This window comes from Pleurodeles waltl, chromosome 7 (assembly GCF_031143425.1).
Source record: "Pleurodeles waltl isolate 20211129_DDA chromosome 7, aPleWal1.hap1.20221129, whole genome shotgun sequence".
In the NCBI taxonomy this organism is placed as follows: domain Eukaryota; kingdom Metazoa; phylum Chordata; class Amphibia; order Caudata; family Salamandridae; genus Pleurodeles; species Pleurodeles waltl.
The window spans coordinates 1,484,950,427-1,484,974,766 of record NC_090446.1 but is presented as its reverse complement, the minus strand read 5'-3'; the positions used below and the strand labels follow the sequence as shown (position 1 = coordinate 1,484,974,766).

General features: G+C 47.5%; 1 protein-coding gene across 2 annotated transcripts in view; it reads left to right on the top strand.

The window, feature by feature from the left end:
* Positions 1-24,340, top strand: part of LOC138246549 (sialic acid-binding Ig-like lectin 11) — a 239,411-nt gene that overhangs the window by 54,099 nt on the left and 160,972 nt on the right. For both annotated transcript variants that reach the window (XM_069201216.1, XM_069201219.1), the window contains one exon: positions 297-455. In XM_069201216.1, the coding sequence (XP_069057317.1) occupies positions 413-455 (43 nt within the window). In that variant the 5' untranslated portion in view covers positions 297-412. The remainder of the gene's footprint in view (positions 1-296; positions 456-24,340) is intronic.

Here is a 24,340-nt window from a genome sequence, read left to right as displayed (position 1 = left end):
CGCCAGTCCTGAAATCCACTGGAAGACCAAAGAGTTGAAATTTCTTAAGCAGATGTTGTTTGACCGGTTTAGATTATTGATGTGCTAGGTCATATGGAGGTTGGAATTGATTACAAATCCAAGGGATTTTGCTGATTACATTCCTATTTGAAGCCATGTAAAACTAATTGGAATATGAAAAACGATTAAGCAGCTAATTGGCAAACTAAAGATGTTCTGTGTATTTGCTTGATGAATTAATGTTATAATATTTTTCAAATCATTCTTAAATATTTTTTTGCTGTTTGTCTCCGCAGATCATCCCAGTGACTACTTGAAATAACCGATGATACACCACCTTTCCTAGGCAGTTCTGGGTGCTGTAGGGATAAAAGAAGATCCTTAACACTTAGGCATGTCTAAATAACCCATTATGGAGCTGGGTAGAGTGCTGGTACTCTCCTTACTTTGGAAAGGTTAGTGTTACACCTAGCTGAAAAATCCCTAAATCCATTATGTTTACAAATAAATAAACTATACATCTGCAACAAGATTAATTTGTTATCTGATATTCCTAACTACATCAGCAGATTTGCAGAGCAGCAATGTGTCAAACTGAGCAGATCTGCTTGGTGTAGTAAATCTGGAGTGACGCAAGACAGCGCAAGCTCCTACCTTGCGTTCCTCTGGAATGAGGAGAGGGGGTTTTCCCACACATCCACTTATGCTTTGTGGTGCATTCCCAAATACACTTACACTAATAAACCTGTGAATGAGTCAAAATGCTTTTCCTTCCCACTTGACGCGCAGTGAGGGAAATATCTTTATTTCTCCTTGTTATTTCCTATTTCTATGTGTGCAGCACAAGCAGAAAGAGGTAAATGCCGCAGAGGATTGTTTTTGTGCAGGAAGCTGCACAACAACAATCCTGCCTGTAACACACACCCTTGCATCATGGCGCAAGGGTGCCTGCATTGGCGCTAGGCGGCACTCAATGCACCAGCACCAAGGGAGAGCAGGAATGTCCCCCATATCTCTCTAGATATGGTACATTCCTTCTCTCTCCATTTGACACAGTTCAGAAAGTTGTCTTGATTCATTGCTTGTGAGAAAGTAGCCTCTTTCTATCATGGTTACTCCCTCTTTTGGCCTGTTTGTGATTGTATGTCAGTGTGTTTTTACTGTGTCACTGGGATCCTGCTAGCCAGGACCTCAGTGCTCATAGATAAAAACCTTTATGTCAGTGTGTTTTGCCTGTCTCACTGGGATCCTGCTAGCCAGGACCCCAGTGCTCATAGTTTGTGGCCTTATGTGTATGTATCGCTGTGTAGTGCCTAACTGTGTCACTGAGGCTCTGCTAACCAGAACCTCAGTGCTTATGCTCTCTCTGCTTTTAAATGTGTCACTGTAGGCTAGTGACTTCATTTACCCATTTCATTTGGCACACTGGACCCCCCTTATAAGTCCCTAGTATATGGTACCTAGGTACCCAGAGCATTAGGGTTCCAGGAGATCCATATGGGCTGCAGAATTTCTTATGCCACACATAGGGAGCTCAGACAAACCCTTACACAGGACTGCCATTGCAACTTGCGTGAAATAGTGCACACACTATTTCACAGCCATTTTCACTGCACTTAAGTAACTTATAAGTCACCTATATGTCTAACCTTCAATTGATGAAAGTTAGGTGCAAAGTTACTAAGTGTGAGGGCACCCTTGCACTAGCAAAGGTGCCCCTACATAGTTCAAGGCCATTTCCCTGGACTTTGTGTGTGCTGGGACACCATTACACATGTGCACTACATATAGGTCAATACCTATTTGTAGCTTCACAATGGTAACTCCGAATATGGCCATGTAACATGTCTAAGATCATGGAATTGTTCCCCCATTCCTAATCTGGTATTGGAGTGCCAATTCCATGCATCCTGGGGGCTCCACCATGGACCCCCAGTACTGCCAAACCAGCTCTCTGAGGCTTGCACTGCAGCTAAGGCCGCTGCCACCTCAAAGACAGGGTTCTGCCCTCCTGGGGTCTGGGCAGCCCAGTCCCAGAAAGACAGAACAAAGCATTTCCTCTGAGAGCAGGGTGTTACACCCTCTCTCTTTGGAAATAGGTGTTACAGCCTCTGGGAATGCTTTGAAGGGCACAGGTGGTGCCCTCCTTGCATAAACCGGTCTACACCGGTTCAGGGACCCCTTGTCCTCTGCTCGGGCAGAAAACTGGACAAAGGAAAAGGGAGTGACCACTCCCTATCCATCACCACACCAGGGGTGGTGCCCAGAGCTCCTCCAGTGTGTCCCAGACTTCAGCCATCTTGCTTAGCAAGGTGTGGGGACACTCTGGAGACCTCTGAGTGGCCAGTGCCAGCAGGTGACATCAGACACCTCTCCGGATAGGTCATCTCCTGATAAGGTAGCCAATCCTCCTCTAAGGGCTATTTAGGGTCTCTCCTGTGGGTTCTCTCCAGAATCTGCTTGCAAGTTTCCTTCAGAAATCCTCTGCAACAACTTCAGACTCCTCTGACCTCGGATCAACCACAGCCTGCTCCAAGAAATGCTACAAGAGACACTTTTCTTCAGCAACCTCAGCTCCAAGTTGTAGTGAATCCTAGTTTGTTTTAATGGGATAACGGGAGTTAGCTCAGCCTTTGGCTTGCAAACTCATGCCCCCGTCACCTAGTGACTTTTAACCTACTTAGCTTGCTCTGCCGTAGACCATTTATTTAATTAAATCTTCTAAGATGGTTACCTTGTTTATAATTATGCCTTTTGGTTTAGAGTTATGTTATCAGTGTCACCTCGCTAAGGCGTCAATTCATGCAACAAAAACAAACTAACTGTAGGTGCTCACATTAGAAATTACCGTCCCAAGCATGCAGCGCTATCTATTGTTTTGGAACAACCTACGTCAGGGGTCCAAGTAGATCTATATAAATACATCACACTTTAGACAGATAATCAGAGGGATTCCGACCAGATACCATTGCTGCTATCGATGCTGCACGTCGCCTCGATGCTGACCCGGACTTCGTGTTCTGCCGAAGGCTGAGCTCGAGACCTCATTCAAGGTAACCAGGGTTGGGGGCTTCTTCCAGGGACATGGCATTGGCAGATTAGGTTTAACATGCCCAGCTCTCCTCTAGGTAGAAGGTCAGGCCTATTATGATAGGGTACACAGACGTATGATACACTTTGGGGGTTATTACAACTTTGGAGGAGGTGTTAATCCATCCCAAAAATGACGGTAAAGTGACGGATATACCACCACCCGTATTACGAGTCCATTATATCCTATGGAACTCCTAATACGGCTCGTGGTATATCCGTCACATTTGGGACGGATTAACACCTCCTCCAAAGTTGTAATAACCCCCTTTATGTCTTTCAATGCTAATACAAGATGGTGGGGGTCTTTATAATCATGACCCTCGTCTTTACAATTCTATCTCTTGTACTGATAATTATCCTAATCATTGCAGCCAATACGATTTACCACATTGTATTGAATAAAAACTATTGAAACATTACTGCATCTTTGTTATTGCCTGCGTTTGGTTGAGATGTCATATATCTGTGAGAAAGGGGTAATCTGTGTTTAACCAAGACACTCCCTGAGAAGTATTACCTCTGAGTCCATGTGTAAAGGCTGCCACAAATCACCTTTAACTGTTTGGGTTGTTGGTGAGGTACTGCTAGTAAGCCAGAAAGGTTGGGACTACAGTTGCGACTTGTTGTAGGACAGGCAGAGTTACCTACAAACATAAGTACTGTCATCCTTGAACCAGCAGTCTTGCCCAGAGCAAGAGTCCAAACTATGTCATGGCACCACCAACTATGGTGTTTAGGCACTAATTTCTGGGTACCCCAAATATCACTATCTCAAAAAACGACACGTACCCTAAAGTACCACTATACGGAGACGTCCATGGTCTCTAGGAAAATCCTCCTCAGCTGAACAGGGAACATCTCATTAGGCTGTAGGTTGTTCGAGCTCGAACTCTTAAAAAGGACTATTACTCCCCACTTGGTTTTCCATCTCTTTACCCATTTTTCAATTTGGCTAATGCCATAGATATCCCTGAGAATGCTAGACAGGCATTAACATTACATCTAGTAGTGCATGGCTTAAGAGAATAGGGCGGGGAAGTCACTTTCATAGTAGGAGCTAATGAAGCTTACCAAACAGAAAAGTTCTATGCCTAGGTCACCTTTCCTGAGGAAGACACCAGGTCAGCCACCTTTCACACATATAGAATTGCTAATGTACCTCAGCGGTACCAAGCATGCCAGTATCACGAAATACCGCTCACCTATCAAGAGCATCAGAACTGGTTTGAAGGCACCCTACCACATGTTATACAGTGAGTGAGATTAGATCCTTTGAGTAATGACGGATCAACATGGCCTATGTTTGCCACATACACACCGCACCCAGATATACAGAATATGCAAGTAGCAGATCTGCGGAACTTATATAATGAAATTGTAAAATTTTATAGAAGGCTTGTTCAGTTCGTAATGAGGACTTTGAACACAACACCAGTGCGTCCAGCACCACCAGCACCTGCTGGATATCAATTGACTACTGGGATTAATCCACAAACAGTACATACTGTTATGGTTAAAGTACCCACAGATCAGGAGAAAATACCTTATTGGATAGCCCAGAAAACAATTCAGCTGGAAGCTGTGTTTCCCCATACGAGACCACAGGAAAAACATAGAATTCTAACAATGTGCTTGCCCTTTGGGATGGTTCCCTCGGTGGATGACTGTGCCACGTGGGGTACAGTCTTCGCTGCAATATATACTACCACACATGGTACCCCGACACTTGCCAATTTACTGGAAGTGCTAAAACAATTACAGAATGAGCATAGGGCAGTCCCTGCCCTAGATTTGGGGATGAAATTGATGCGTAATTTTGACGCAGTATCCTTGATTATACTCAGTAACATTAAAGGGGAAGCGGTAGCACTGACTATACGCTAGCATTTCCGAGAAACTCCACATTTGGAACAAGATAGACAGCTACCAAAAATTATTTCCGATACCTATACTAGTATAGGACGGGATGGTTTGTGAGCCAAGCCAAAGAAATTGGAAGTACACAGTACCACCTCTAAGGAAGGAACTAAAAAGACACAAGAGAGTTCGAAAAAGTGCTTGGAAAAGCCAAAACAATTTAAGGAAAGACAGAATAAGAGAGCAAATTCTCCACATCCAGAGAACTCCGAAAGGAGATATACTCTCAGAAATAGGGATAATATTAGAACTCCTGATAGATTTACTCATTCACGCCCCTCTCGTTCCTTTCAGGACGCTCCGGATAGGTGTAGGGAGAGAGGGGGCTGTCCTAACCGACAACCGGACTACGTGAAACAAAAGAAAGACTCACCACAGTCTACAGTAAAAAAAGAAGAACAGACTTTGCAAAAAAAGCCACAGTTTAAAAAGAAAATGGTGGCAGCATTATCGCTTAAAAATGCCAATACACTTGAGAACTTTGCTGAAGAACAAGATATGGACAGTGACACTGCTAGACAGCACAGCAGAGGTCACGATATGTCGGCAGAGTCTGAGAGAACATCTGGATGCAACAGCAACTAGCGATTTTGTTGCAGTTGAAACGGCGGACAGGCGTGTAATCTACCCGATAGACTTTATGACCTAAAGATCCAAATTGAGGGAGACGAGGTACGCACCATTGGTGTGATCTTTTGGGATGAACTTAATTGTGACATCCTATTGGCTGAAAGATATTGGTCGCCTGAACACATCCGTAAGCTCCCACATGGGGAAAATGTAATTTTGCCTTGTTTCTTTAATCTTGTTACAGCGGCTAAAAACGAAGCCTAGGCTGTCAGTTGGGCTCTAGCACAGGCACCTGCATTATACTGCAATCATGTAGGTTGGGACAGGGAGTCTCCATGTCACATAATACCTATCAGGTCTACACCCCAGCCTCAGCCACAATATCCAGTTAAACACGACGCGAAAGCTCCAGTGAGGGAGATCCTTACTCAGCTGAAATATCAGGGGGTAGTTGTTGCTGTACCCGTACATATGCTATACAAAATTCACATAGCACAGAACTGATAAATAATATAGTGCGGAAAAAATGTAAAACAATATATATATCCAATGGGTTCTTCTGCCAGAACTTAGCGGAAGAATGTAGGGACCTGAGTGCATTCTCATTTGGTTCACAAAAATGCTTTTGCCGTTTACCCCAGGGCTATAAGAACAGCCAGGGCTGTTCTCAGCCCGAGGAACATCATTATTACATGACATTGATCCTGAGGCGTTATCCTATGTGGATGACATTTACCTCACAGACGACAACCTGAACATTCATCTTGTGAGGGTCGATCGCATAATTTTAGGGTTTGCAGAAGTCGGTTAGAAATTCAACTTTAAGAAAGTAAGATCGCCTTTCTCAGTGTACTGTTCCTGGGATATGAGCTATCGAACGAAAGAAAGAGCCGGGCCCCACACTTCCTAGAAAAATGGGCACAACTACACCCACCAAATACACTAAGGAAACTACAGTCTTTGCTTGGTTTCTTTAATTTTGGCAGAACTTACATTACTGACTATGCACAACGCATTAAGCCACTATATGACTTAATACGTCCAGATTTTTCTAGCAGACACTGTACAATTGAACATACACGCATCCTTATGGATTTGCAACAGGACATGCTAGAAGCTTAACACTTACACACCCATGACAACAAGAAAAATGTGGTCATCAGAATAATTGCTGGTGCACTTGGGTTTACGTATGTCACCTTCAATGAGGATGACAGGGTGCCCATAGCATATAAATCGCCTCTATACTCTATTGCAGAGCAACGCTTTGAGCCCATAGAAAAAATTTGAACTGCAGTTCAGATGGCTGTAATAAAAGCGAGACCACTTGCCCAGGGGAAACACATCATTGTCGCTACCCCGGTGCTGACACTAGAGGCCGTCACCAAAGCGAGCATTCCTAACGCTAAAGCACTACACCCACGCTGGATTCAGTGGACAACTTCTCTGACAGCGTGCTGGGGAGGCGTGGCTTGAGCGTCAAGATGGCGGTCGCACCTTAATGGTGCTCCGGACCCCTCCGTCATCCGCTCAAGATACGCGCATCGACGGCCCTCCCAGAGGAGAAGGGAGATTGCGGAAGGCTGTAGGCAGCTCCTGGGACGCTTGATCTGCGTCCCGGAGCTCACAGCCCCAAGAGGAGCAAAAAACAGACGGAGCGTCTCACGTCCAACATGGCGGCCGCTCCGAAAGCATAGGAGGCGGCTGGCGGGCTGACGGTGACCGGAGGCTGCAGGCGGTCCTTCCTGAGGGGAGGGGGGACCGCAGAGACAGCGTGTGGGACTGGAGACATCTGGTCCGCGCTGCAAATCCGACGAAAATTAAGAAAGGGGAAGGAGGAGATTTTCCACATGGAGCGCCCCACGCACAAAATGGCAGGCGCTCCAACAGCAAGAAGCTACAGACCCTAGCAACCGCGTTGAGTGAAGCGGGGGTTCCCCCCCCATCCCGTGCTCCCGCTGACCGGAGGGGAGAGAAAGTGATACCGGTCCGGAGAGCAGCGCGGGCGGCGCCGGAGATGGGGTGGGACCGGTGGCCCGACGGGATCCAGGGATCGCCCCGGAGGCGAAAAACAGGTCTAGGTGACCTCCCCACTTCCCCCCCAGGTCCGGGGGGCGATGGTGAGTGACTGATGCCCCCGGCCCCATCGGTCCGGGGTGCGCCCCCTGGTCCCCCTGGATGACATAACGGAGATGAAGTCGGGGCCCTGAGAGATGGATGGAGCGACTTCCCCCCCACCCCCGCGACGCCGGGAGCCCCGAGATCTGGGGTGTGTGGTGGACAAGGGGGGGAGAAGGCCAAACTGGGGATCCTGGTGTGAGATGAGACGGGGGCCCCAGTGGTGAAAAGTGAGGGGTGACCCCCCCGCCGGGAATCATCGGAACCGAGGCTGGTAATCTGTGCTGCAGGAGGAGAGGTGGAGGAGCTGCAGCCAAGGCCAAGCCAGCAGAAGTGGAGGGCCGTCCCTCCCTCCCTCCCTCCTCGGATAATAGTGGACCAAAAAAAGATGACGAGAAGTGTTACATGGGGGTAACTTGCAAACAGGCTCCAGAAGGCAGTTATAATGGGTAAAGATGGACAAACCCGCCCTGCCGCGGTGCAGACGCGCATCGAACAATTTGCCACAGGCCCCGGTGGAGCACCGAAAGATGACCAAAGGGCAGAAGGTGGCAAAGGGAAACAAGCTGGGAACAGTGACCTGGCGGCCATCCTTCAAGCGATACAGTCATCCCAAGAAGCGGTGGAGGCTAAAATTGGAGAGGTGAGGGTGGATGTGGCCCTAGTACGCCAGGATCTTCGCAACGCTACAGCGAGGATTGCGGAAGCGGAGTCCAGAATCTCCACGGTGGAGGACGATCTGGCTGCCCTCAAACACAGGTATCAACGCTAACAGCCCGAACAGCAGAACTATACCAAAGGGCTGAAGATGCCGAAAATAGATCCCGCCGCAATAACCTCAAAATTGTGGGACTGCCGGAAAACACCGCAGCCCCCTCCCTGGCCATATTTTTGGAGGATTGGTTCCGGTCCTGGATGCCCTGAGATCTTCTAACACCCTGGTTTGCGATTGAACGCGCTCATCGGGCCTTGCAGGCTTGACCCCCCCTCCCGGGCTATCCGCCGAGGCCGGTGATCCTTAGTCTTTTCACCTTCAGAGACAGAGATGCGATACTTCAAGCGGCAAGATCAAAAGGAGACCTGCACTGTGATGGAACTAAAGTCATGGTGTTCCCAGACTATTCAAAAGACGTTTAAATGTAGCGCCGCTCATTCACAGAAGTTAAGCAAAAGCTGAGGGCGATGGAGGTGCCGTACCGCCTTCTCTTCCCGGCCAAACTAAGGGTGGTCCATAATAACAAGACCTACTTCTTTGAGTCCCCCGGATAGGCTTGGACATGGCCACTGAAGAGGTCCAGTTGGGCCTTGGTGGGGAGGAACGGCGGATGGCACTCACTGGTCGGCAGAAGAACAGCCAGCCACAAGAGGGGACCGGCAGTCCGGAGACTCTGGGGAACTGCTCCCTGTAACGGCAGAGGACACCGACGTCTCATGAAGCCCAGTGTTGTGAATCTCCTCCGGAGAGGGGAGGGCTGGGCCAAAGGGGCCAGTGACCAGGACGAGGTCACATCGCTTATGTTCAAACATAACATAACACTTCTTAATCCGCAAGAATGGAGGGGTCCACCATAGCTCAGACACTAAAAGTTATCAGCTCATTATGTTCGGGAATAAGGTGTTGGTATCGGGTGACAGATGCTTCTGGGGGGAAGTATGGGGTGGGCGGGGAGTTGGGGGATATGTTTGGTTCTATCCAGCCAGCATGTTGCTGTTACTGTTCTTTACAGTTAGTGTAGGTCTATGGTCTCTATTACCGGCTGGAAATAATAGATGTAGGTCACACCTGCAAGGTATGCACACAGGCCGAGTTGAATTCTGTCAGCCCAGGGTCGCGCAGAGGGAGCCGAGGGAAAGATCAATGAGGTCAGTTCATGGACAGACAGAGAGGGAAAAATGGGGACGACTCACATAATATCATAGAACGTTAACGGGCTCCTTGATAAGATAAAAATGTCAGCGGTGCTTGCTCACGTCCATAGACATCAACCCAATATACTCCCGATGCAGGAGACACATCTCATGGGGAATCAATGCCCCATCTTAGCCCGTAAGGGATTTGACAGGTTGTTTCATGCAGGGTTCATGAGAGGCTCAAGGGGGGTTGCAGTAGTGCTGCATCGCTCACTACCACTGGTGGTGAGACAAGAATGGAGAGACCCGCAAGGGAGATATGTGGCAGTCTCAGGTACAGTAGAGGGCCGGACAATGAATATCGTGAGCGTATATGCCCCCCCGAATATGGTACGTAAGACTCTAGGAGATCTGACATGACTATTAGCGGAACTGCCCCCTGGGAACACAGTAATAGGGGGTGACTTCAATGCAGTCCCAAACCCAGGGCTGGACACGAGTGGGGGGGCCCTCAGCCCACAGACAGGCCTTGGCCGCTAGTTTGGAAGGATGGATGTCATCAACGGGGCTTTGCGACGCGTGGAGAGTGTGGCACCCTAGGCGCAAACAATTCACGCACATTTCAGCAGCTCACAGTACACAATCCAGGATAGACCAGGTGTTCGTGTCAGCCAGTGACTGCAGTCACCTTTCCCACATCGAGATTCTACTGCGTGGGATCTCAGACCACGCAGCTGTCCGACTCAAAATGGGACTTGCTAACCTGCTGATCCGCCCCATATGGAGGCTAAACGCATGGTATTTACAGGACGAGGAATACGTTGATAGCTTGAGGGAGTCGTTACGCGAATACTTTAATATTAATGGGGGCTCGGTGAGGTCACCCGGGACCCTATGGGCGGCAAGCAAGGTGGTGCGGAGAGGGACAGCTAGGGGCCTAATCCGTGCACGGGAAAGCACCCGGGACTCCCAAATTGCCCAACTGGAGGCCCGTACCATTCTTCATGAAACAGAGCAGGAAGCACACTCGAACGAACGGATAACCAGACAACTCCTGCTGATTCAGGAGGAGATTCGTAGTCTATCCCTAGAGGTGGCCAAACACATGTGGCGCGCGTCCACGGCTCGAGTTTACAGTTGGGGAAATAAGACAGGAAAATTACTATATTGGTTGATTTCCCAACAACAGGCTCCCCGAATCGTCCCTTAGATTTGCAATGAGCATGGGGAACGGCTGGTTGAATGCCAAGGGGTGGCCGAAACGTTCGCTGAATTCTATAAGGCCTTCTACCGAGCGACAAATGCAGAGAGGGCGGGCTCCCCAGACCGGTTCCTGGCAGACTCTTTACTCCCGGAACTGCCCACGGTGGATGTCTGGGCATTGGAGGAACCGTTCACGGAAATGGAAATTGGGGAGGCCATAGCAGAGATGGGTATGGGGAAAACTCCCGGGCCTGATGGGTTTCCTCCAGAATACTACAAGAGATTTAGGGATGACCTGGTCCCGCATCTAATGAATCTCTTTGCAGAGGTAGACCAGAAAGGCTTCTTTCCAGATGGGCTAGATGTCGCCACCATTGTCGTATTGCCTAAGACCCAACCCCCCCCCCTTTCCTGCACAGATTACAGACCCATATCCCTGATTAACAGTGAAGGAAAGATCTACGCTACGATGCTGGCCTCCTGTCTCAAGAGGGTGATGCCCATGCTAGTGCACCCGGATCGGTGTGGTTTCATGACTGGACGTAGCACGCGTCACTGTATACGAAGGCTCCAGGTGGCCCTCGCAAGGCGACATCAACTGCCCCAACACTTAGCCCTCCTATTCATCGGCTTCGAAAAGGCTTTTGACTCAGTTAACTGGGAGTTCCTTCTTGCGGTGCTCCGGGGCGCCGGTTTTGGGCCAAGGTTCCACAGACTGGTCCAGGCCCTGTATACAAAACCCACGGCACGGGTGCAGGTCAATGGAGTCTTGTCCTCGGCCTTCCGATTCATCGGGGAACCCGACAGGGTTGCCCCCACTCTCCTCTCCTTTTTGCCCTGGCCATTGAGACCTTGGCGGGAATGATAAGAGAAGACCCGATTTACCAGGGTTGGAAGTGGGGCCCCTCGTGCGAAGACCGAGTGGCCTTATATGCGGACGATATCCTGTTATACATGGCAAACCCGGAAGTGACCGGACCCCAAAGTTTCCATCTGCTGCGACGTTTCGAGGAGGCCTCGGGGCTCAAAATGAACCCGACCAAGACGGTACTGGTCCCTCTGATGCGGTCACGAGACTGCTTTGACTGGCAGAAGGTGGTCCCTCTGCGCCGGTTAAGTTTTAAATACCTAGGGATATGGGTTGCGCTGCTCTCTGAACTATCCTGGTCCCTGAACCTAACTCCACTGGCGTCTCGCATACGGGAAGACCTTAAACGGTGGCACTCATTGCCACTGAATATATTGGGCCGTGAAGCTTTGTACAAGATGGTGGTCCTACCGCGTCTCCTGTATGTGGTCCAGAACTTGCCATTCACGATCCCTCGCTCATGGTTTAGAAAACTGGATGGAGTACCTTTATGTGGGGAGGAGCAAGACACCGAGTAGCGTCCCGGAGCTGCCAGAGAGAGGTATACGATGGGGGACTGGGCATGGCTGCTCCGTACATGCATTACCTGGCGACACAACTCCTGGTGGTTCATGATTGGTTCAACAGGGGTTGGTCAGACCCAGCATATCAGGTAGAATTAGACGCTTTGGGGTATTCCCGTATCCTGGGTGGGCTATACGGTGCACCGATCCCCAGAGAATTGGAGCCTATCACCAAGGCGGTCTTTTTAGCATGGAGAGCGGCTGTAAGACATACTGGCCGAAACAAAGTGGTTACCAGGCAAACCCCATTGTGGCACGGTAGCTGGCTGAAAGAAACAGCCAAACTGGAGGGATTCGGGAAATGGGCATATCCTTGGTGGGGGATGTGTGGAAAGGAAGTATGATGAAGTCCTTTCAAGAAATGCAGAAAGAGTTCCAACTGTCCCTGAAGCAATTCTTTAGGTATCTCCATCTCCGGCATGCCCTTGTTATGCACCTGAAAGAGTTGTCCCCTGTTCCGGAATTCAACCCAGTCGAGGCCAAAACACTCATGGGAAGCCTGGGGAAGAAAGGTGTCTCACAGATCTACAAAATGCTGGTCACCAATGCACCCGGGGACCTAGGCCACCTTAGGAAGGGATGGGAGAAGTGGGTGGGACCACTTGAGGAGGCAGACTGGACGGAGGCACTGATGGCTCCCCGGACTATGGTGGTGTCGACAAGGCTGAGGGCGACACAATTCTATTTTCTACATAAAGCATATCTGTCTCCAGATAGACTGTACAAGATGGTTGCCCGCAGCTCGGCCCAATGCCCACGATGCAGGGAGGACCAGGCCAACTTCTTCCATATGATATGGTCCTGCCCCGTGATTCGAACATTCTGGGAGGGAGTAAATGATGAGCTGAACAATGCCTTGGGATCATCACGGGTATTGACCCCCAAAATGGTACTACTGGGAGTGGTGAATGACATGGAGGGATCTAGAGCGGACAAGACGTTGGTCGGAACAGCGATGATGGTGGCCAAGAGAGACATTGCGACCGCTTGGAAAACCGCCAGGGGCCCCTCCCTTCAGAAATGGAGATGGGGGTGGACTGGTGTTCAGCTGAAGAAAAAGTGGTGTATGATTCAAGGGGATGTCCCCATAAATATGAGAAAATATGGGGGAAATGGACGGGATTGCTAGGCTAAAGGGGCTCAGAAGAATGTGTGCACATGCTCCTTTTTCATTTATCTCTGTACTATCAAATTATGATACTTTGGAGCTTCCTGTGTACCCCGGTACAGAAATGTTAGATTAGATTTGATTGTCCATTCGGTGGCAAACAGACCAAGGCTTGTATGTTACTTGTACACTTTACCTGTTCCTTCTTTAAAAGCAATAAAATGTGTTTATAAAAAAAAAAAAAAAGAACAAGAGTGCCCTGGTCCTCTACATCTTTTACCTTTAGACAACTTTGATACTGTCATTTATACTGATGGTTCAGCCCAACCAACTGTAGGTACCAAACATCAATACTCAGCCGCTTGTACAGCCGTGAGTGGAGTGATGAAGGATGGAATTTTCCACCCATACAATACATATACGTAGACCCGAGGGGACTGCACAGCTCAGTTCACTGAACTTGAGGGTCCCTTTTTCAGTGCTAGAAAGAAAAGAGACAGGAAGACTGACTTTAATAGTCTGTGATTCATATTACTGCATTCAGTCTTACAATGAATATCTTAATCATTGGAAACTGAACGGGTTCAAAGATTCACAAGACATTATGGGGGAGGGTGGCTGATCTTAAGGATGAGCTACCTTCTGTCCATGTAGTACATACACTGGGCCACCAACGTGTAGGAGTACACGTTATCGGTAATACTTTGGCTGATGAAGCAGCCAAATCTGCAGTAGCTACGGCTTATGTGGCTGCAGTGACTCGTTCCCATACGAGATTGCATAATGAAATAATAACTGCTGTGAAAGCTTCGGCTGAGGGCAAGTCTCTTCCGAAGGGATAGCCTACAAAACATTCGTACAACATTAGTGCACAGAATGTTGCTTATGCAACACTTTCTGGGGTTGGAGATCAAGCAATACCCAGCGAAGACCAGAGATTAGATCTAGTGAAAGCAGAGCATGAGGGTGTCATTTTTGCTCATGCTGGTATTTCGGCCACAGTAACACTCTTACAGAAAAGATTCTGGTGGCCAGGTCTATATAAACAGACAAAGCAGTATGTCCTTTGTTGTGACATCTGCCTGCAAATAAAGGGTTCTCACATTAAACGCTCACCTCAGACATCCCTCGTAGTGTCAAGTAGGCCACTACAATGTGTGTACCTGGACCAATGCGGTCCACTCCAACCGAATGGTGCATACAAATACATTTTAGTCACTGTAGATTCTTGTTCTAGATTCCTGTGGGTATGGCCACAGCGGTCGGCTGACGCTTGAACTGTTATCAAAGATTTGCTGATCTTTATCGGTACATATGCGATTGCAGTATTCCACTCGGACCAGGCATTTGCCTCTAAGGCATTCAGGGACACCATGGGGATGATGAGTGTTGTACTGCATTACTCCTCACCATACCATCCAGAGGGAAATTTGGTCGTGGAGAGGGGGAACCGTGATCTAAAGCAGTCCTTAACAGATAGAGTATTAGGTTCTGGCCGCAGCTGGCTTCATCACCTATATGGGGTCAAGCGAGCACTGAATAATCTGCCAAAATGGTCCTTGGGGGGACGTACTCCCTATGAGGTTCTCTTTGGGATACCTATGTATGTCCCAGATCTTGATGGTTCTGGTATGGTGGCAGCAGAAACACCTTTTGACATAAATGAACGTCTCACTGTCTTACAGGAGTTTCAACAATTTTGAGATGAAAAAATCATTCACCACTGCTGCCACCTTAGGAATAAGGGATATTCCAACAGCTTCCACTGGTTGGATTCCTAAAGTTGGGAATCTAGTTTGTGAAAAGATTGCTGTAAAGAAGGAATTTGGTCCATCCTACAGAGTACCAGTCTCAGTCTTGGGAATACAAGGTACCAGAACTGTAATCATGCCACCGCTGCCAGGTTCCCGAGGAAACAGATTTGTTTTAATTGACAATGTCAAACTACACCATGTGGCTGATCCTGCACAGTAGACCCAGAGGTCCCTTGGGTGGTTCCCAATCTCCTCTCTCACTACCCAACAGGACATTCCTCTTCAGAATAGAGTGACCAACACTACTATGGACTATGTTACGATGTCCAACAATGCAATGAGTTCCTCCTCAACCATGGGGAGGGCGGAGAATGAGCTCCTTCTGGTTCCAGTCAACAATTCTATGACAACTTCTGGTCAAGAGTTGGCCGTTTTATACACCAATACAACTCAGACTGATGGCACAATTTGCTATGAGCCCCCACAAGAAGTCAACACATCTACAAGTACTGAACTTGCTCCTGTTTTTGGAGAGACTGGCTCTGGCTACTTTGTCGACATTGATGACTTTTCTTCGGACTCATCTACTCATACGATTGAAAATGATTCCCAGACACGCAAGCTATATCAACGGCTTAAAAAGAATTACTTGATATATCCATGGAACTATTTTTGGTTCTGCTTGACATTCATTACCTTAGGTTTTTGGATTGGTTTCATGACTGTTTTTTCTTGCTTATAAATGGTCATTACGTCCCTGAACGCGCAATTATAACACCAATAGATGAAGTTTTGACACCACAACATTCCTTACACAAGGTCCGCGGAGACTTGTCCCTGGTGAACATTTCAGCAGTACCCATTTCTGATAGGATTGTGTGGGACAAAGTTCCTTTTGAAATATACGGGCCTACTGAGGTCATTCAAATTCCAAATGTATTCAAAGTATCCATGACAGATGTTATCACACCTGGTGTTGTTTCTGATGTTTGGGATGGCCAGACAGTTAATACCATGTTAACTGAAATGAAGGACTATTCAATATTTGAAAGTGATGATGTATATGTAAATACAATGAATTATGGGGAAATGTTCTGCTACAACAATTGGGGACATTACTACCTGCACCTTGCAACTAGACATAGACCTGTACTTAATTACACACAATGGGAACATTGATCAACGCCACCAGGGGGGAGCTCTAAAAATTATTTAGAAACATTCACTTATTTTACTGGGCATGATACATGAAACTCTTGAGTCATATTTTTTGTAATTGCCTCATTCAAAAATTAGGAAAATTTTGCTAACTGATACAAAACTGATATATTCAGATGCCTTTGTTTGCCGTCTTACCATTGAAGCTTACGATCACTGGAAGAACAATATTGATTTAAAGAGTATATGGGGACACAGGATTGGCAAATACAGGGTAGGGAGGCCTTCTTTAGGGCATGCCTGATTCCTGAACAAATTAGTTTTCTGAATTACACTGTTCAACAGAAATCCTGTCTCGGGTTATCAAAAATAAAAGAAATTAACACACCCAGTATCCCCACACCAGCTAAATTTAACGGTTGGCAATTATTTTTTAATAACACCAAAGAAGAGTTAGAAGCAAAACTTCAGGCTGGTACCTATAACTCTTCACTTTCCAGTCCCGGCGGGTGGTTAGTTTGGCCAATAGACACCAATGGATGTCAGGCTCATTTTTTAAATAACTCAGTGGGGTTTATGATTAGCCAGCCAGATCCTCGCTACATCTCAGGTCGACACACGGGGATAGTGACTACGTACAGTGTGAGTAAACTGCATCAACAATGGGTACAGTCTAACATGTTAGCCGCAGTTAAAGAACACGTGAACACACTTTCTGAAAATATAGACTTGAAGGACTTCCTGTTCCTAGGAAACAGCGCTCTAAAAGATTTGTATGCAATGTATAATGAGATATGGTGTCGTATCTACAACAAGTCGTAACTGTCGTCCCAAACCTTCCGGCTCACTAACACCACCTCACCAAAAACCCAAACAGTACAAGGTGATTTGTGGCAGCCTTTACGCATGGACTCGAGAGTATGACATCTCAGGGAGTGTAGTGGTTAAACGGAGATTACCCCTTTCTCAGAGATACATCATGTCTCAACCAAACACAGGCAATAACGAATATGCAGTAAAGTTTCAATGGTTTTTATTTAACACAACTGCAATCTGTGATAAGTTGCATGGGCTGTAATGATTAGGATAATGAACAGTGCAAGAATTGTAAAGACAGGAGTCATTATTACAAAGACCTCCACATCTTGCAATAACATGAAAGACATAAAGGGCCTGATTCTAACTTTGGAGGACGGTGTTAAACCGTCCCAAAAGTGGCGGATATACCACCTACCGTATTACGAGTTCCATAGGATATAATGGACTCGTAATACGGTAGGTGGTATATCCGCCACTTTTGGGACGGTTTAACACCGTCCTCCAAAGTTAGAATCAGGCCCAAAGTGTGTAATATGTCCTAATACCCTATCACGATAGGCCTAACCTCCTACCTAACGGAGAGCTGGGTATGTTAAACCTAATCTGCCAATGCCATGTGCATGAGAGGAGCTCCCCACCCTCGTTACCTTGGAATGATGTCTCTATCTCAGACTCCACAGGGACACGAAGACTGAGTCAGCGTCAAGACGACGTGCAGCATTGATATCAGCGATGGTGGCGATTCCCTCTGGTCGGAATCCCTCTGATTATCTGCCTAAACTGGGATGTATTTATACAGATCTACTTGGACCCCTGACATAGGTGTGTTCCCAAACAATAGATAACAAGCATGCTTGGGGCGGCAACTAATATAAAAAATACCTTCGAATGCATATAGAGAGGGAAAGTCCCTAAGTGTGAACACCTACTGTTTGTTTGTCTTTGTCACTTGATCTTGACGCCTTAACACAGTGGCACTGATAATGCAAAGCATAACAAGTGGCCTAAGTATAAACGAGGCAGCCATCTTAGAGGAATTAAATAATTAAATGGGCTAAGACAGAGCAAGCTAAGTAGGTTAAAAGTCACTAGGTGATGGGACAAGAATCTGCAAGCCGAAGGCTAAGCTAACTCCTGTTATCCCATTAAAACAAACTAGGATTCACTACAATGGAAACTTTCTCAGATAGAAGCCACTGTACACCTAAGGCAGATAGATAAGGAAAACATAGAAAGAACTTTGGTGATTGTCGGTATCAGCATGAATACTCTGTCCAACAGAATTTATTCGCTCACAAATATAGTGTCATCTACGATTGATATTATTCAGTCAGACATATTCCGTTTATGCCATGGACAAAGTCAGCTGCATTCTATCATGCAGCTTGGTTGGACGTTACAAGGTACATTAATGGTAGTGAACTGTTCACTGATTTTAATCTCTCCGAGAAACAACAGACAATGGCTAAAAGGGAAGCGAGTTTCACCATGATTCTTATAGAAAAGTTGGAATAGTTGCCTTTTACTACTGCAGAGAGTCCTTCGACTGTCTGGCTTATACATGGCATTGTTAATCTGCACATATCCACCTTTCGTTTTTCGCAGTGCTTGAAACATCTTGCCGTGTGCAGGTATGAGCGTTTGGGTGATAGATGTATTTAGGAAGAGTGGGAGTTGCCTTTTGATTATAATTGTCTGAACGACGAAACAGAAGTCTTTCTTAGCGGAAGCGACTGTGAGACTACTGTTAGTCATTCTATGATCTGTAAGCCGGTGTCCCTTCATGGGCACGGTAATGCGGGGGTCGCAAACTTGGCCTGTTTTCTTAAGGGTACTCCGGTCTCTTTGATTCAATCAGCATTTCATGTACTTACCAATGGTAGTTACGTGGTGCTGAGCGACAAAAGCTGTTGCGGTATGCGACCGGGCATTGCCTACACAATTTCAGTCTCAAAGGTCGTTACGTGTTGGGGACATGTTTTATTTCCCCCCACACAAGAGATAAAGGTATCAGAAATGTGGCCTCTCATTGATACTAATAATGTGAATTATGACAAACTGAGTAAACTAAAGGTGCTACTGTTTCAGAAACAGGTCGCGTTGACATCTGCTAGAGAGACGTATGCGCTCCAGATTGTGAGATCATGAGTCGAGATTCAATCCCTTTTAAATACCACCTTCCCCAAGCACTTTGGTGAGCTGGTATCCAGAATATTCAATGCCTTGAGCACTACTGCGATTGTCCATTTCTTTAAGGCTGTCGGATCTGGATTTGTGCCCGTCTTCCAGGCTATCTTTGGAGTCATCCCGTTGGCCATCCATTCACTCTTTTCAAGTGTATTTGGTGGCTTTCCTATAATTTTGGCATTACTTGGCGGAATACTACTGTTTTTTTCTGATATGAAGTGGTTGTCTCTTTACAACTACACAGAGCGATGGAGCCACTGCCACCAGCACAACTGTGCCGTGAACGCATGGTTCAGATCTTCGGTGCTTCCTTGTTGGAGGAGCTTGAGTGGAATTGGTTCTTGTCATTTCGACCACTCAGCTGGTGAATGCAGCCGGTCTTTAACTGTGTATGGTGTTTTTATTTGCCAACAGTGTGTCTTGCCGTCCTGCCAGTATCTTCTGTGGACCCTGAACTGCTGATGTCCCCGATGAGGGTTCATACACCGTCGTGCCCCATGAGACTAAGGCTGAACCCCCGAGGCCACTTAAGAACACTCAGAGTTGTTCTACCATCTACGGACAATGGCACTGACGAAGGTGGACCCGCACATGAGACTATTGCACACTTTCTCTCCGTGAATCCATCCGCCCAAGTGATCGATCTCACATCAGATGATTTGGCCTCATTTTTTGATGACTTTTTGCAAGGTGACTTTGGAGCTAGTCTTCAAGATCATGACTATAGTTCCACGCCACAATGATTTACTTTGGCCTGCTGTGCTTGTCATGGTTGACTTTAAGTCTCTTTAGTATGTTTTAAACATTTAATTTTCAACTATATTTATAACTTTGGTTTTTATGCTTCGCTATTAGTTCAGAGTAGCTTTCTTAGCTTTTGGATTACCTCACCCTCTGTGGCGGCCAGTACTGGCGTCAAACTTGTTACGGCAATGGGGAGGGTGTAGTGAATTCTAGTTTGTTTTAATGGGATAACGGGAGTTAGCTCAACCTTTGGCTTGCAAACTCGTGCCCCCGTCACCTAGTGACTATTAACCTACTTAGCTTGCTCTGTCTTAGACCATTTGTAAGGAAATGCCTCCTTGGCATGGTTACCCCCTGACTTTTTCCCTTTGCTGATGCCAAATTATGATTTGAAAGTGTGCTGAGGCCTGCTAACCAGGCCCCAGCACCAGTGTTCTTTCCCTAACCTGTACCTTTGTCTCCACAAATGGCACACCTGGCATCCAGGTAAGTCCCTTGTAACTGGTACCCCTGGTACCAAGGGCCCTGATGCCAGGGAAGGGCTCTAAGGGCTGCAGCATGTCTTATGCCACTCCGGGGACCCCTCACTCAGCACAGACACACTGCTTGCCAGCTTGTGTGTGCTGGTGGGGAGAAAATGACTAAGTCGACATGGCACTCCCCTCAGGGTGCCATGCCAACCTCACACTGCCTATGGCATAGATAAGTCACCCCTCTAGCAGGCCTTACAGCCCTAAGGCAGGGTGCACTATACCACAGGTGAGGGCATAGGTGCATGAGCACTATGCCCCTACAGTATCTAAGCAAAACCTTAGACATTGTAAGTGCAGGGTAGCCATAAGAGTATATGGTCTGGGAGTCTGTCAAACACGAACTCCACAGCACCATAATGGCTACACTGAAAACTGGGAAGTTTGGTATCAAACTTTTCATCACAATAAATGCACACTGATGCCAGTGTGTTATTTATTGTGAAATACACCAAGAGGGCATCTTAGAGATGCTCCCTGAAAACATACCCGACTTCCAGTGTGGGCTGACTAGTTTTACCAGCCTGCCACACACCAGACATGTTGCTGGCCACATGGGGAGAGTGCCTTTGTCGCTCTGTGGCCAGGAACAAAGCCTGTACTGGGTGAAGGTGCTTCTCACCTCTCTCTGCAGGAACTGTAACATCTGGCGGTGAGCCTCAAAGGCTCACCCCCTTTGTTACAGTGCCACAGGGCATCGCAGCTAGTGGAGATGCCCGCCCCTCCAGCCACAGCCCCCACTTTTGGCAGCAAGGCCGGAGGAGATAATGAGAAAAAAAAGGAGGAGTCACTGGCCAGTCAGGACAACCCCTAAGGTGTCCTGAGCTGAAGTGACTCTGACTTTTAGAAATCCTCCATCTTGAAGATGGAGGATTCCCCCAATAGGATTAGGGATGTGACCCCCTCCCCACCTGGGAGGAGGCACAAAGAGGGTGTAGCCACCCTCAGGGCTAGTAGCCATTGGTTACTATCCTCCCAGACCTAAACACACCCCTAAATTGAGTATTTAGGGGCCCCTAGAACCGAGGAAGATAGATTGCTGCAACCTGAAGATGATGGACTGTTGACCTGAAGCCCTGCAGAGAAGACGGAGACACCAACTGCTTTGGCCCCAGCCCTACCGGCCTGTCCCCCCACTTCAAGAAAATCTGCAACAGCGACGCGTCCCCCAGGGTCCAGTGACCTCTGAAGCCTCAGAGGACTACCCTGCATCTAAAAGGACCAAGAAACTCCAGTGGACAGCGGCCCTTTTCCACAAAGACTGCAACTTTGCAACAAAGAAGCAACTTTTAAAGACCACACTTTTCCCGCTGGAAGCGTGAGACTTTCCACTCTGCCCCCGACGCCCCCGGCTCGACCTGCGGAAAACTAACTCTACCGAGAGGACTCCCCGGTGACTGCGAGCCCGTGAGTAGCCAGAGTTGACCCCCCTGAGCCCACACACCGATGTCTGCAGAGGGAATCCAGAGGCTCCCCCTGACCGCGACTGCCTGCTTCAAAGAACCCGACGCCTGGGAAACGCACTGCACCCGCAGCCCCCAGGACCTGAAGGATCCGAACTCCAGTGCAGGAGCGACCCACAGGTGGCCCTCCTCCTAGCCCAGTGGGTGGCTACCCCGAGGAGCCCCCCCTTGCCTGCCTGCATCGCTGAAGAGAACCCTGGGTCTCCCATTGAATCCTATTGCAAACCTGACGCCTGTTTGCACTCTGCACCCGGCCGCCCCTGTGCTGCTGAGGGTGTACTTTCTGTTCCTGCTTGTGTCCCCCCTGGTGCCCTACAATAACCCCCTGGTCTGCCCTCCGAAGTTGCGGGTACCTACCTGCTGGCAGACTGGAACCGGGGCACCCCTGTTCCCATTGAAGCCTATGCGTTTTGGGCATCACTTTGACCTCTGCACCTGACCGGCCCTGAGCTGCTGGTGTGGTAACTTTGGGGTTTCCCTGAACCTCCAACGTTGGGCTACCTTGGACCCAACTTTGAATCCTGTAAGAGCTTTACTTACCTGTGAATCTAACAAATACTTACCTCCCCCAGGAACTGTTGATTTTTGCAGTGTGTCCATTTTTAAAATAGCTTATTGCCATTTTTGCCAAAACTGTCCATGCTATTGTGATGATTCAAAGTTCCTAAGATACCTGAGTGAAATACCTTTAATTTAAAGTATTGTTTGTAAATCTTGAACCTGTGGTTCTTAAAATAAACTAAGAAAAGATATTTTCTATATTAAAACCTGTTGGCCTGGAATTGTCTTTGAGTGTGTGTTCCTCATTTATTGCCTGTGTGTGTACAACAAATGCTTAACACTACCCTCTGATAAGCCTACTGCTCGACCACACTACCACAAAATAGAGCATTAGAATTATCACTTTTTGCCACTATCTTACCTCTAAGGGGAACCCTTGGACTCTGTGCATGCTATTTCTTACTTTGAAATAGTACATACAGAGCCAACTTCCTACACCATTTATTTAATTAAATCTTCTAAGATGGCTGCCATGTTTATAGTTAGGCCTTTTTGTTTAGAGTTATCAATGTCACCTCGCTAAGGCGTCAACTCATGCAACAAAGACAAGTGCTCACATTAGAAATTACCATCTTAAGCTTGCAGCGTTATCTTTTGTTTTGGAACAACCTACGTCAGAGGTCCAAGTAGATCTTTATAAATACATCACACTTTAGACAGATAATCAGAGGGATTCCGACCAGATACCATTGCTGCTATTTATGCTGCACGTTGCCTTGACGCTCACCCGGACTTCGTGTTCTGCTGAAGTCTGAGCTCGAGACCTCATTCAAGGTAAACAGGGTTGGGGGCTCCTTCCAGGGACATGGCATTGGCAGATTAGGTTTAACATACCCAGCTCTCCTCTAGGTAGAAGGTTAGGCCTATTATGATAGGGTACACAGACATATGTTTTATGTCTTACTATGCTAATACAAGATGGTGGGGATCTTTATAATCATGACCCTCGTCGTTACAATTCTATCTCTTGTACTGTTCATTATCCTAATCATTGCAGCCAATACGCTTTATTGCATTATATTGAATAAAAAACTATTGAAACATTACTGCATCTTCGTTATTGCCTGCGTTTGGTTGAGATGTAATATATCTGTGAGAAAGGGGTAATCTCCGTTTAACCACAACACGACCTGAGATGTCATACTTCTGAGTCCATGCGTAAAGGCTGCCACAAATCACTTTTAACTGTTTGGGTTGTTGGTGAGGTACTGCTAGTGAGCTTGAAGGGTTGGGATTACAGTTGCAACTTGTTGTAGGACAGGCATAGTTACCTACAAACATAAGTACTGCCATCCTTGAACCAGCAATCTTGCCCAGAGCAAGAGTCCAAACTATGACAAAGTCAGAAACTGCAACAGTTTCTACTGTGTGCACACTCTGGGGACTCCCTGCCTTCATCCTGCACCAGAAGGGCAGAAGAAATTTCCTGTGGAGTGACGGAGTCACTCCCCTGCTCCAAGCAGGCACCTTCCAAGATGACGACCAGTACCCTTGGACTCCTCTGCAACGGGTGTGCTCCTAAGGACACAGAGGGTGGACATCATCGACATAGACTGTCTTGAGGTCCTGCTGATGCAATTTGCAGGAGGTAAGACCTTGTCTTCGCTGAGAGTGACTGTGCCCCTGTGTGCTGCGTCTTCTTCACCTCCTGAGGCCTCTGTGCACTATATGCAAAATTTCTTAGTGCACAGCCTGGCCCAGGTCCCCAGCACTCCATCCCGTGAGGCTCAAATCGCTGAGTTGTTCTCCGGCGGCGTGGGACCTTCTTTTGTTGTGCTGCATCAACCACATTTTGCAAATCCTTTCTCCCCAGATCCTGTGACTCCCAGGGGT